General features: G+C 32.4%; 2 protein-coding genes across 2 annotated transcripts; both read left to right on the top strand.

Annotated features, from left to right (window-relative positions):
* Nucleotides 1–2,942: 2,942 nt before the first annotated feature.
* LOC105284074 (phospholipase B1, membrane-associated) lies at nt 2,943–11,401 on the top strand. Its single transcript, XM_020033678.2, has 7 exons — nt 2,943–3,404; nt 5,327–5,428; nt 6,439–6,650; nt 6,938–7,114; nt 7,357–7,655; nt 8,598–8,776; nt 8,901–11,401. Exons 1-7 carry the CDS (start codon nt 3,269–3,271, stop codon nt 9,044–9,046), a joined length of 1,251 nt encoding a protein of 416 aa, XP_019889237.1. The 5' UTR covers nt 2,943–3,268; the 3' UTR covers nt 9,047–11,401.
* Nucleotides 11,402–11,619: 218 nt separating this feature from the next.
* Nucleotides 11,620–14,848, top strand: LOC105284083 (phospholipase B1, membrane-associated). Its single transcript, XM_011347337.3, has 7 exons — nt 11,620–11,870; nt 12,274–12,375; nt 12,838–13,049; nt 13,402–13,578; nt 13,670–13,968; nt 14,238–14,416; nt 14,521–14,848. Exons 1-7 carry the CDS (start codon nt 11,645–11,647, stop codon nt 14,670–14,672), a joined length of 1,347 nt encoding a protein of 448 aa, XP_011345639.1. The 5' UTR covers nt 11,620–11,644; the 3' UTR covers nt 14,673–14,848.
* Nucleotides 14,849–14,888: the final 40 nt, after the last annotated feature.

The raw sequence follows: 14,888 nt of genomic DNA, 5'->3' as shown, positions 1-14,888 counted from the left end.
ACTGCTAAATCATGTCGATGATACCACTAGTTCTCTGACTATCGCAATCTCGCAGCAAAATTGTATAAACCACTTATCTTATGCAACAGAAATGCAGTAGCAATCCAGCGGACGATAAATAGGTTTTACAAAATATATTATAGAGAAATCTGATAAATTATTGAGTTAAGTCATCTAAAATGATGAGTTTAATTATAAAAATAATCTTATTAAATAATCAATATTTTAGAAAGCATTAGTAATATAATTTAATTTAATATATAAAGGAAGGTATAATATATAAAGGACTATTTAGGAAAGTTTAACAATATCGACAAGAAAACACCATTAAATTTAATAACAAAGATGATGATGATACTATAATATAATGAGAACTCTAGGAGTTTTCTTCATAAATTTATTTTATTATTTTTATTTCTGTTGTGTTCATAAAATCTAGCTCTTCTAATTTAATTTAATTTTAAATTAAAGTTTGATTTTGACGTGAATACGTCTTATAACTCGATGGATGCCAATTTAAAAAGTTGAGCGAGACGCGAGACGCGTGACGCGAGACGCGAGACGCGTGACGCGGGACGCGTGACGAAATTTCTTTCATTCAATTTTAATATACAGTCTCATTTTAATTATACCCCTATAACATTTTCTGCAATTGTAAATGTGGCAACAAATTATGTTTGCCGGAAGATCGCAAATGGAAAACATACTTTGTTAACATACTTTGTTGCAATTCTGTTAGCACACTTCCGTCAATATGCAACGTTTTCACCGTTCTATTGTCAGATCTGCTCTAATGTTGTCGTCAATTTGACTGTGGAATATGTTCGTCAGATTTGGTTCACATTGGAGACCAACTGAGGACACAGTAGGCTCTGGCTTTGGCATTATAGTTCCGCTGACATTTCTTTCTCATTTGGCAACATCCCACAACCAAAATGTTTGCTGGGTAATTATAATATATAGGGTATCTCACTTTATCTTATTATAATATACAAGGTGTCGACTTTGGATTATAATATATAGGAAAATATACACAGTTGATTGAAACTACTATCTTTCTTTGAACTCTTTCCATTAACATGACGTATTCACGTTAAAAATTTGCGGCCGTGTCCCGACACAGCCTACCCCACTTTTTATATGATTAATACCTTTTTTTTCCTCTTTAGATTTTTCTTTTTCTATGAGAGAGGTTATAATTTATTCCATAGACTAAAAGCTACGTAAGATAGATTATATAAGCCTATACATACATTATGCAATCGAAAGAATTTTTGAAAAAAGAATAACTATGCTAATATTATAAATTGCTTATTATGCATTCTCTAATGTGTTTTTGTATCATTAAGGTTACATGGCTTATGATTGTACCGCATACAAAACAAGAAGCTAAGTATCCTGAACAAGAAACGTAATTATGTTTAGATCCGCAATCGTTAGCATTGCAGTATATTCTCTTAATATCCTCTTTTTCGTAAGTAATCCAGTTTTATATTGCCTTTTGTTTATTTCTCTGAATTGAAACTAAATGTTAAATTTAGATTTGTTCAAATATTGATTAGAGAAATTAGATTTAGCAATTTATACTTTAAACCAATCATCGCCTGTAGCAAGTACTTTGCAGAATGTGTTCTCAATAGTTTTCTCGATAGTCATCTGGATTTAAAAGTAGAACAAACAATATTATTTCCTTATTTAATCTTGATTATTTAATTTGACTTTTAATTCTGTAAAAATCATACTGTTTCAATCTAAATGCTTCTATTTAGAACACAGTTTCACTTAGATGCTCATTTGCCGATTGTCATGTATCTTTCTTTCTTCTTATAGATACTTATTACGTAATATTCCATTATACAACTTTTTTATTACATACGCACGTATTAAAATCAGCGGTTTACTGGAATGCAGTTGGCGGTTGAAAAAAATTTAAGTGATTCTTGCAAACTCACGCAATATCGGTTAGCATATTGATGACAGCGCACGTGTGTATGAAAATAAATCGTGATATGTTTGCGATTACAGCGCAGATGAACGTCATATATAGTATGATATCCTCGCACAAGGAAATCGTTTTTATTATTACAGCTTTGCGGTCACGATGTCACGTTTTGCGTTTCGATCTCCGCCAGATATTATAGATCAAATCAATGATAACTACAGCATAAATGAAATTTTTTAATTTGACTTTTGTCTTGTTAATTCCAAGAGAGAGAAAGAGAGGACGATGAATATCTTCAAAATAAGAGAAATCTGTCTATCAGTTTATATGAGAATCGGACAAACATATTTAAAAAAGTAATGTTAGTTTTTGTTAACAAATAATCATGCATACAAATTTAGAAAAATTTGACTTTATACGAATTTCTGCTGAGGCTACAAGTAATCGCAAATAATTAACCACACAAATAATTAATCATTCAAAAACAAATAAAATATATTAAAAAGGTTGATAGTCTTCATGCAGTGTTCGATCTAACACGATGGAAAGTGTAATTATATTTTCTTTTACTTTTCTTTTGTTTACAGAAAAAAAAACATTTTGCATAATTTTATATAATATTATTCTATTTACATTTGCTATCAACATTTTAGAAATTTAATTAATAGAATGTGCAAACATTTTCTGATTAAAACTATTGCATACACTTTAAATTTTTATATATAAATATATGTACAGAATGTTCCAAAAGCAACGGTAATAATTTTGAGAGCAGATTCTGTATAGGATATTTTAAAACAAAAGTTCTGATACGAAAACGTCAAATCTATAATAGTTCTTTAAGAAAGAATTTATAAAGTACCAATTTTATTACCGATTAAAATAAATCAGAAATTGTCAGTAGTGAATAATGATATATTTAATATTAAATTTTATTTAAAAAACATTTGATATTTTTCAGGTGTTCTAATATGTAGCATTGCTACATGAATGCTGAGTCGAGTTTTCCCTGAAGGATGTTAAAAAATAAATAAGAAACTTCGTATCCGGTATATGCAAAAATTATGGTTCATTGCTGTTGGCGGTCACAGCAATTGTACAATGGCGATCTTGGCTCTCATTATTGGATAGCGACGATCAAGGTCGTCAGGTCTTCGCTGTATCCGAGTCTTCGTCGCAAGTTCAGTTGCATGATCAGTCACTAAGTATTTAGATCTCGAACGGTGCAACACGCCTACAAGTTGCAACGGATCAAGTTTCACAGCTCGGATGTAAGTTTCGAAGTAATTCTAAGAATTCCGGGTTATCGGTGCTCACATCAGGATCATGTGGAAGTGGTGGCAGTTCTATTGTGTCCTGTTGCACTTATGGGCGAGATCGTCGTGCCAGAAAACTGCCCTTGACTCTCCTTTCAATTTAATGGTTCTTCGCGCATTTCGAAATTGGAGCTTCGATGCCTTCGGTACGTCTGAACAGCGATCATCACGAAATAGCTCACATTTTTGCTATACTTTATTAAAAGGATTATTAGAAGAATTATGTCAAGTACTGAAAACATGAATGTGCGTAAACGAATAAATTGCTTCAGTAATGTTACAATTAGTGTCCACTTTAGTGAAAGATTTTATATAATACTGAAGATGTAAATTTATTTTGCGTTGCATTTAATATTGTTCCCAGTGATGAGAAGTATTTTGCTTGTAACATTTTTAATTAAATTGAAGATTATTCAGATATTTTGTGCATATCTACATATGCAAGAAATTTGCGAGTTTTTCATAGAATTCGAAAAAATTTATCTAATAATTTTCATATTTCGTGATACATAGTTATTGTCTCTAAGTATCTGATACATGTCAATTTATTCAGTACATGATATTACATATCATTACATCTATTTTTAAAATAATTGATTGAACGTACTATAAAAGCGTTATACGGAACAAAAACATTTTGATCACAAAGTTAGTACTCGTGTATAATTATTTAAGACTTTAAAAATTTTCGTATTTTAATTTTCGCATTCGTGTACAGGTATTTATTAATACCCGCCATTGTTATTAAAAGTGCTGCGACGCCTTTAATGAATACAAGCATAGTGAATGATTTAGGCTGCAAGTGAAAGGTGTTATAAACCTTACATACTTTTATCATTGTATATATGTTTATCATTTATTCTTTGTGCGTTTTCTTGTGATGTATGCAAAGCTATGCATGACGCTATTGTGCGAATGGTTGACATAGCTTCTGTCTTTTTCGTTACATTTTTCACGAAGCTAGACAGTTGAAAACTTTCCTGCATTGAGGAATATTTTATACACTGTGTAGTCAACATGTTTACGAGTTCGTACTTGTGCATATCGACGCGATCCGTCTCGAATTCTTAAATATAACGTTCGAGGATCCGACAAAGAGTATAGTGATACAGTAACTTCATATAACAATTCTATAACAAGGTTAGTGTTTTCCTACACGCACGCTAAAAGAACGCTTACGTGAAATGAATAAACCGCGCAGTTAATTATCTTCGACTTCACAAATGAATAGAACGTTTCAAAAACAATTCAAATAAAGGCTAAATAAATGAGGATGGTTTACAATGAAAATGAAATAAATTTCCAAAATTCGGGAAAAGATTGCACATAGAAAAGTTTTGATAGAACTTTTCCTCCAAAAGAAGAAATCGAAATGATTTGCAAAGAATGAAACACTTTATAAACGAAATGATTAACGAAGTTAATATCATTACAAATAAACGTGCGCGACGTAGACACAGGACACTTTACATTTGCGATTCCTTTGCACAACAGCTTTCCCCATAATTGAACTTAGTTTAATAATAAATATATTTGTTTCGTAAATCCTGTATTTGCTTTGTTCGTAATGCGTAGCTGTTTGCTTAGTTCTTAGAACTTACTTTGACAAAAGAGTCAAAACATGTCTTTATTGTTCTACTCAATTTAAAGGAAGTATTTCTTTACGACTAACGCGGCATAAACAAATGTAACTCGCGTCTCTACAAGATCTCTTCCTACTTCTTAGAGGCTGCCTTCCTGCATAATTCATCGTCCTCTAGTCGATGTAATTCAATACTCGTATCAAATTAAACAAAGTGCATTATATTTGAATTAATTATTTACTTAGCAAAGTATATCTAATAGTAAAGTATTTTTATAAAGTATAGTTTATAGTATATCCCTTTAAGTAGTACGCATCTTATTCTTTTTCCCTATGTCATTTATACTGTAGTGTTGCTCCTTCTTATCTTTACTGTTTCTGCCTCATTGCACAGATTGCATAGATACAAGATATATGAGATTAGAAATTATCACTGTATGTATACTTCTTCAACATGTTACAACAAGCGATTCGTTAACTTCAAAGGTCGGACAGGAACGGAAGAAAGATATCTACAATTAGCGAGAGATGCGGGCAAAGTGCAAGAAGTCATTCCCGATCATGTCCCGTTTCCATGCAACGTAACAGGTAGAGTGGATAAATGATCATTACCATTCATTGGTACCATTTTCTTAATATCTAAAATTCTTTCACTGCTATTTTTATGATTAGTCCAAAAAACTGTACTTATCCTTATGAAAAAATAATACTGTCACTAACAATAAGTCTAACTTTAATTATTCGAAATAGAAATTATTTTTTTAATGATTTTGGCTAACCTAGATCCATTTTTAAGAAGGACATTGCAGAAAACTGTTCATAAATTTTATAGACATATTGAAAGATTGTAATAAAAATATTGTTTACACTTATAATATATTGGCTTGTAATAAAAGTTAGTAGCTTTTAGTAAAATTTTCCACGACGAAATTATTATATATATATATATATATTAAATTATTATATATATACAGGGTGTCCGGTAACTCACGACTCAACGCTCGTGAGTGGATAAAGCGGACTGAACTGAGTGGAAAAGTCCTATACCATTTTGCAGTTTTCACAATAGTTAACGAGTTATTAATTATTAAAAATCGTGCTATTAGTCCGGCCTACCGCCGAATGCAAGCGCGCGGCGAGATGCGACCGCCTAGCGATCGAGTGCCTAGCGATCGCAGTGGCAATGGCTAGGCATGCCATTTGTAATAAACAACTTCTCGCGCCTAGCAACTTTGATCGCTAGGCGGTCGCATCTCGCCGCGCACTTGCATTCGGCGGTAGGCCGGACTAATACAGCGATTTTTAATAATTAATAACTCGTTAACTATTGTGAAAATTGCAAAATGGTATAGGACTTTTCCACTCAGTTCAGTCCTCTTTATCCACTCACGAGCGTTGAGTCGTGAGTTACCGGACACCCTGTATATATATTTAAATATTATATTTATTCAACTACATATGTGTCCTTTTATTTCACTATCGTTCGCTATCTTTATGATATTCCGTCCTCGAATATCTCTTTTTCATAACAAAAATTAAATAACGTTATAAACTTTTGTTACAACTTAATATTATATGATATAAACTATGAATTTCAGTGAAGCGATCGGCGGAGATACCAAATTCGGTACACAAATTAAGACCGGGAGATATCGATGTAATTGCCACGATGGGTGATTCACTTACAGCCGGAGCTGGGATTTTTGCAAATAATATTTTTCAAGTGATAGTGGAAAACAGAGGAGTTACTGCAACCGGCGGAGGTCAAGGCACATGGAAGCAATATCTCACTCTTCCTAATATTATTAAGGTAATTCTTAAGATAATCTTGAAAATATTTGTTTAATAATAGTTTAATGCATTCTATCAGTAATGTTATATCACAATTTTTATTGGTGGTATGCCACCAATATAACAATGCAATTAACATTTTTTTGTAACACGTAACTTCTAATACTCTTATGAATTAGAAAAATGTGATAAACAAAAACAGCACACTATATGATATTATGTTGCAACTTCAAAAGGTTGAAAATTAATCTAACGAATATGAGTAAATGTGCAAATTAGTCACTCTTCAAATTTTCTATATATTAGGAATTCAACCCTAATTTGATAGGATATGCACTGGGAGATGCATTAGCATCACACGAAGCATCGCAACTGAATGTCGCTGAGAGCGGTGCCTTTTCCGAGGATATGCCATACATGGCTGAGGTACTAGTTAAAAGGATCAAAAGCGACCCAAGAATAGATCTGCAGAAGCATTGGAAGGTTTGCTAACCCATGCATATGTTTCATTGTTTGTAGATGAACAAGTGTAAACTTCTTGTTTTAAAAATTTATTATCGCCATGAAAATTAAATTATATTGTGTTTCTCATAACTTTTTAATTCTTATAAGTAGTTTTATTAATAATTTGCATTTACTTTTGTATTTATTAATTATTGTTTGAATAATTATTTAAGAAGATTCCTTGGCAACAAAATATCAATAAAAATATATCTGATTTACAGTTCGTTTCAATAATGATCGGAGACAACGATTTTTGCACCAACATGTGCTGGGTTTCATCACCTTGGTCGATCCTCGAGAAACACAAAGAGCATATGCTCCAAGTTTTGCGGACACTCAGGGACAATCTACCACGGACATTCGTGGCATTGATTCCACCACCGCATTTGAAAGCTTTGGTTGAAACTCGTATAGGACGACCATCTTTTAAATGTTTTGTCACAACAGATATAGAATGCTCTTGTATGTTCGGCAGTGTATTTCAGAAATCTAAATCAACATATTACGAAATTATGAGACGGTAAGCAAGTAGTATAATAACATGAAATAAAACAGCGATCTACAGGGTGTCCCGGGTTTTAACCGACAAACTGCGGGAGCATATTCTACTAGTGGAAATAAGAAAAAATTCTTATATCGAGTTTGCTTAGAAATGCTTTATTACAAAGTTATAAACCAATATTGAAAAGAAATATGAGATAAGTAACAACGGAACATAGTGTAGAATTTGCAAGGTCGAAGATGTTTATGTTACGTGTATTCACATGTATTCATGTTCACTATGTTGAAACGATTCAGTATGATTGTTACTTTCACAAGAGTAGCTGTTAGATTTCAATCGTCGTGTCAACTAGCAATTACTATCAGAATGCCAAAAGTGTTTTCAAATGAGGAATACACTGATATTCATTTCGTGTACGGATTCTGTGACGGAAATGCACGAGCTGCCGTACGAGAGTATCAACGTAGATTTCCTAACAGGAGAGTACCAGATAGATTTAAAGCAACGAATTACTAATTCAGTTACTGAGATGTAACAACATTTTCAGGAATGTCGTACTGTAACAAATTCTGTACTACGTCGATGTCTAGCTTGTATCGATGTGCAAGGACAACATTTTGAAATGCGTCACTAAATCATTGCGTAGATAATTTTTATTTTTGTGAAAAAATCCGTTGTTACTTATCTCATATTTCTCTTCAATATTGGTTTATAACTTTGTAATAAAGCATTTCTAAGCAAACTCGATATAAGAATTTTTTTTATTTCCACTAGTAGAATATGCTCCCGCAGTTTGTCGGTTAAAACCCGGGACACCCTGTATATATATATATAATATAAAGTAAATTGCATAAATAAATATATAATTTAAAGTATAAATAAATTAATTTATAAGTAAGTTGCAACTTTTTTGTGTTTTCCAGAAAATACATATATTATAAATTAAAAAATATGTTTCAGGTGGCAAGAGATGGATTTAGAAATCGCTGCTTCTCCAGAATTCCAGAGAAATGATTTCGCAGTCGTTGCTCAGCCCCTCATGATGGATGCAAGCATACCACTTGCTTCAGATGGATATAGTGATATTACGTATTTAAGCAGCGATTGTTTCCACATTAGTCAGAAGGCAAATGCCTGGTGTAAGTTTCTCCATGTAAAAAATATTACGGTTTAATGAGAAGTGTCATGTTAATACATCTTATTAAAACGAAATTCTGATGTTTTGAATAAGTGCATTAACGACATCTTTTTTCACATTTGTAGTTGCTAATTCTCTGTGGAACAATTTGTTGGCGCCGGTTGGCACTAAAGAAACGAAGTTGCATGGTCTCTTTGAAAGGTTTCATTGTCCAACACCGGAGCGGCCTTATCTAGCTACAATGTTGAATTCGAGGAAACAAAGCTTCTGATAAAATAATGACTACTATTTACATGAAAGGTTTCGATATTCGAAGAAAGAAACATTATCAGTTGTGTTATTTGATCACTGAAATAGCTATGCAATATCATAATTTTCAGGCGAACTTATAGTATTATAGTTATTTAATCGTCGATATAGTGCCATAATGTTATTCATTAAGCCCTTATACAGCAAAAAGATGATATTAAAGTTGAAAACTTATCTTTGCCAGTCGAATAAATATGAAGAAATAAAAGGTGGAAACTTCAATTGATTCGGCCTTAACTGGCAATATATTTGATAAAATTAATCACTACGTTTATCATATTTCACCGTTACCTTTCTACTGTGAAAAACTAGGTTGAATTTGCGTTTGTAAATATGCGGAGGAAGAACAAGTTCTACGAGCTTCCAATTTAATGGTGTTTACTATGAACAGATTTTTGGAAGCCCAATGGGCTCTCTATTGTCGCCTGTATTGGTCGACATTGTACTGGATGATCTCGAAATTTATTGTCTTTCTACGCTTGAATTTAATGTGCCAGTTTTTTATCGGTATGTTGACGAAATTTTTGCAATTCTTCCAAATGACAAAGTCCATTACGTTCTGCAAGTCTTTGATTCATATCATGACAGATTGAGATTTACAGTTGAGGTAGAAAAAAGTAATAGTCTAAATTTTCTTGATACCACTGTAATTAGAGACAATCAGCTGCTGATTACTAACTGGTACCGTAAACCTACGTCTTCCGGAAGGTACATTAATTATTTTTCTCATCACCCACAGGAATATAAAGTCAGTATTATAACGAGCCTTGTTGATAGAGCTATTTTACTATCCGATGCGAGATTCCATGACTCTAATATTGAGATTGTAAAAAACATTTTAAAAAACAACTGTTATCCTCCAGAATTCATAAATAGGAATGTTGTTAGAAGACGTTTGTACCTTACGCGTGGCGAATTTAACTACGACACAATTGAGGACACGGAGAAAAAGTATTTCACCGTGCCGTACATCAAAGATTTAAGTGAGGGTATTGAAAGGAGCTTGAAGTCTTTTGGTTTTAGTGTGATTTATAATATACCTAAAAAGCTTGATAACATTATAAGGAGAGGTAAAGATCGATTAGATGATTTACAATGTACCGAAGTAGTTTATAAAATTGAACGTATTGACTGTGAAGCTTGCTATACAGGGCAAACCAAAAGACATTTAAGAACAAGACTTAGCGAACATAGATTTGACATCCGCAAAAATGCTAGTGACCACTCAGTTGTCAGTAAACATCGTCTTTTCAATAGGCATGAATTTGATTGATCACAACCTGTCATTTTACATCGCGAAAAATTTAGAAGGAAGAGAGAGATCGCTGAGATGTTCTATATTAAAAAACATAGCAACACCATTAACCTTCAAACTGATACGGATAACTTGCCTGACATCTACGTTAATAATTAATAAGACTCACATAAATAGACTAGCATTATGTGGTTTACCTTCACTGTTCGCGAACGTACCTTTCTGTCCGACTTGACTTTTATCTGATAACGTGTAATTTTTCTGTTCTGTTGTGACAATTGACCGTTTACCACTTGTTGACATGATTCTTTATTTATTTATATATTTATTTTTCTGTGACATTTTTATACTCTAGTGACATGTAAGTTTTTATTTGCTGTTTTGTCCTTTTTTCTACATTTCAAGTCTAATTAGCGCATATCGTATATTATTATATTTGTAACATAATTGTTGTTTATTTGTACAGAATAACTTAATGTCTGATTTTGTATAATTTTCACCTGAGGAGGACCCAAACCAAGGGTCGAAACGTAGTGATTAATTTGATCAAATATATTGCCAGTTAAGACCGAATCAATTGAAGTTTCCACCTTTTATTTCTTCTTATAGAGCAAAGCTTTATAGAGATATAGAACTAAAAACTTGTTTCAATTATTGTTCTATAAGGAAACCCATAAAGAGTTAAACAATATTAAAAACTGCCAAGTATAATCTTTTATCTTTCAATACTCTCTTTAGATTAATAATATACTCGATATAGATACACTTGTCTTTCAACAAGTATCCAAACGAATTTAAATATATGAAGCGATGTAAGCAAATATTAGTATAAGAAGCGAAAGGATTTGTTATAAAGCCGGCTCTAGTCCTATCTTATTCACATACTTTATCTACTATCGTATAGAGTCGTATAGAGAGATACGAAAAAACGCAGAGAAATCGATAAATATGTACATTGTATAATACATATATCGTATATCTGTAATGTATGTTATAAAGCACAGAGCTATATAATTTTTCGTATATAATTTTTGCTAGTTTAAATAAATTAAATTTATACAAATTAAAAGACTTATGGTTAGAAAAATATACTCTCCATTCATAAAAGATAAACTTATGTAATACGATAATTAAACGTGTAATACGTTTTCCATATAGAAAAGTGAAAAAGTTTTCGTAATATCAATTAAAAAATAAGTAGAATGTGTCTTATGTCTTGCATTCTTCGCCTTGTATTCGACTCTTCGTCGAGAGTTTACTTGACGATTGGTTGATTATCTTGATCTCAGACAGCGTGACGACTCTATGAATTGCAAAGAATCAAGCTCCACTACACGGATGCACGGACAGGTTCTAAAAAATTTCGAACAGTCAGTGCCCACATCTCTAAGAATAATGTGGAAGTGGTGGCAGTTCTGTTGTATCCTGCTGTCCTTATGGGCGATGACATCGTGCCAGAGGAGCATTCTCGATACGCCTATCCTCGTGCAATTTGTACGCATATTTCGGAACTGGGGTTTGGGTGCTTTTGGTAAGTCTAAACAGCGAGTATATAACAGCACGGAAACATAATTCGTACATATACAGAGGATTTGCAAATTTTTTACAGAATTCAAAACATTTTTTTAATGAACTTTATCTTGCGATAGTTAGATAGATTTTTTGTTGTCTTCTTTATATTTTTTGTAAGACTAGACGTTGTTCAGAAGTTTTCTCCCAGTAAAAGTATTATATACTACTCTCAAATAATCACTGATAAATGAAGAGTATTTACAATGAAAATAGTGTGAAATAAATCTTGAAAATCTCGAACATGGTTGCACTCACAATATTCACAACCATGATAAGACTTTTACAAAAAGGGAAGAAGAAATGATTTGTATCAGTTTGTATTACTCATTCCATAAATTACACGTGATTTATTAAATTCGAAGGTCGGACAGGAACGGATGAAAACTATCTACAATTGGCGAGAGATGCGGGCAAAGTGCAAAAAGTCATTCCCGATCATGTCCCGTTTCCGTGCAACGTGACAGGTAGGATGGACAAAAGATAATTACCATTCATTGGTACCATTATCTTAAGGATCGCCTATTTCTAAGCTGCTATCTTATTGTTATGATGATCAGAAGTGAGGAATGATACGATGTAAATTCTGAAGGCTTATGTGATAGGTAGATGTAAGACTCAGAAAATATAAAATTTATATATAAATTTATATAACATTTTTTTCTGTCAAGTCTTTATATTTTAGTTAATCAAAATTAAAACTAAATAATTCACTTTAATCGTTAAATCTTTAAAAAACATACTTATAATAATATCAATTATAATAATATTCACTTATAATAATATCAATAGCAGTGCTTTTATAGCTAATTATGTGAGAAATATCACTTGTTAACACTTTTGTTCGGAAAATATCGATTTATAATTATTAAAAGAAATGTAAATACTACTATGCACTTATGTATTATAAGATCGGCTATGAATTTTAGTGGGGCGATCATCGGAGGTACCAGATTCGGTGCATAAATTAAGACCAGGCGATATTGATGTAATTGGCGCCATAGGTGACTCAGTCACGGCTGGAGCTGGAGTTTTCGCAACCAGTGTATTTCACATTTTAGTAGATAACAGAGGAGTTTCCGCAACCGGTGGAGGCCAAGGAACATGGAGGCAGTATCTGACAGTACCCAATATCCTCAAAGTAAATCATCAAGATATATAATCTCGGAAATAAGTATTCATATATTTTATATAAACAATTTAATATAAGAATGTATATACATATTTATAAGACATGTTTATAATACATTCTTATATATTAAGCTATTATATAACTTATATAACAGTTTAGTTATATTCTATATATAACATTACATCGTCGTTTTCATTATCAATAGAATAATTGGAGAAATAAACGCGATAATCTAGAAAAAGAAAGAGAAGGGCGATGTAATCTTATCCTTATTATAAAAAATTGTTATCTGGTAGTTATTAATATAACAAACAGGAGTAACTGTGCAAATTAGTCATTCTTCAAATTTTCAATATATTAGGAATACAACCCCAATTTAATAGGATACGCGCTGGGAGATTCAACAGTACCAAACGAAGCTTCGCAGCTGAATGTCGCTGAGACCGGTGCCTTTTCCGAGGATATGCCGTACATGGCTGAGGTACTAGTTACAAGGATTAAAAGACATCCAAAAATAGATCTACAAAAACATTGGAAGGTACGCTGCTCTTTGAATCATGTTTCTAATTATTACTTAAGAAAAATGCTTTTAGCAATCAGATATTGATAAAGATAAATTTGATTTATAGTTCATCACAATAATGATCGGAGGCAACGATTTTTGTACCGATATCTGCTGGGTTTCATCACCTTGGACGATCCTCGAGAAACACAAAGAGCATATGCTCCAAGTTTTGCGGACACTCAGGGACAATCTACCACGGACATTCGTGGCCTTGATTGCGCCACCGCATTTAGGTGTTTTAGCCGACAGTTATAAAGAGCGATTACCCTTGATATGCTATTTCACACAAAATATTGAATGTGGTTGCATGGTCGGTCTTGCTTATAAGAGATTCAGGCCAATGTATGATGATATTATAAGACGGTAATCATATTATAATAACATAAATTAAAGCAGTGATCTGCGTATATCATATTGTCTTAGAAGTGTTAATTATTATATTTCTGATAAAGATAACGTAAAGGATATTCAAATTATTACGTTAATGTACATTAAATTATATACGTGCATGCAATTAATAGCACGAAATTAAATGCACATAAAATGGATAGCTTAAATACTTTAATTCATAACTAAGTTACAGTTCATTCTACAAGTATATATTAGAAATTCAAAACTATTATATTTTTCAGGTGGCAAGAGATAGATATGGAAATTGCTACTTATCCGGAGTTTCAGAGAGACGATTTCGTAGTTGTAGCCCAACCCTTCCTAATGGATTTAACTGTTCCGCTTACGTCAAATGGATACTTCGATACAACGTATGCAAGTGCCGATTGTTTTCACAGTAGTCAAAAGACGAACGCTTGGTGTAAGTCACATAAGACATAGTAGGAATTATTACTACTACATTAAAGTTTAACAAACTTTGATCTTTTTGACGAATACACAAAAAACATTTTTTCACTTCTGCAGATGCAAGCTCTCTATGGGAAAGTCTGTTCCAGCCAGTAGGTGCTAAAATGACGCACCCGTCCGAACATCCACCGTCCGAAACATTTTTTTGCCCGACAATGGAGAAGCCTTATTTGGCTACAATGTTGAATTCAAGAAAACAGAACGACTAACAAAACTGACTGTTAATTACGTGAAAGACATTGATACATGACGAAAAAGAGAGAAAGAGAGAGAAAGAGAGAGAGAGAGAAGGATCTATCGAGTTATTGAGCCGTTGAAGTAGTTGTTCTACAATACTTGATTTTCAATATTGTTGTACCACTATTATAATATCTCTTTACATTTGTAATCTTATATATGTAATCTACCTTTTTTAATTTAATCTA

Source organism: Ooceraea biroi, chromosome 4 (assembly GCF_003672135.1).
Source record: "Ooceraea biroi isolate clonal line C1 chromosome 4, Obir_v5.4, whole genome shotgun sequence".
NCBI lineage: Eukaryota > Metazoa > Arthropoda > Insecta > Hymenoptera > Formicidae > Ooceraea > Ooceraea biroi.
This window is presented reverse-complemented; position numbering and strand designations above follow the sequence as displayed.

Coding starts and splice junctions, on each gene's coding strand:
- LOC105284074 (XM_020033678.2), top strand. CDS start 3,269: ATGTGGAAGTGGTGGCAGTTCTATTGTGTCCTGTTGCACTTATGGGCG. Junction 3,405..5,326: donor TTGGAGCTTCGATGCCTTCG/GTACGTCTGAAC, acceptor TTAACTTCAAAG/GTCGGACAGGAACGGAAGAA. Junction 7,115..7,356: donor ATCTGCAGAAGCATTGGAAG/GTTTGCTAACCC, acceptor TCTGATTTACAG/TTCGTTTCAATAATGATCGG.
- LOC105284083 (XM_011347337.3), top strand. CDS start 11,645: ATGAATTGCAAAGAATCAAGCTCCACTACACGGATGCACGGACAGGTT. Junction 13,050..13,401: donor CAGTACCCAATATCCTCAAA/GTAAATCATCAA, acceptor TCAATATATTAG/GAATACAACCCCAATTTAAT. Junction 14,417..14,520: donor TCAAAAGACGAACGCTTGGT/GTAAGTCACATA, acceptor TCACTTCTGCAG/ATGCAAGCTCTCTATGGGAA.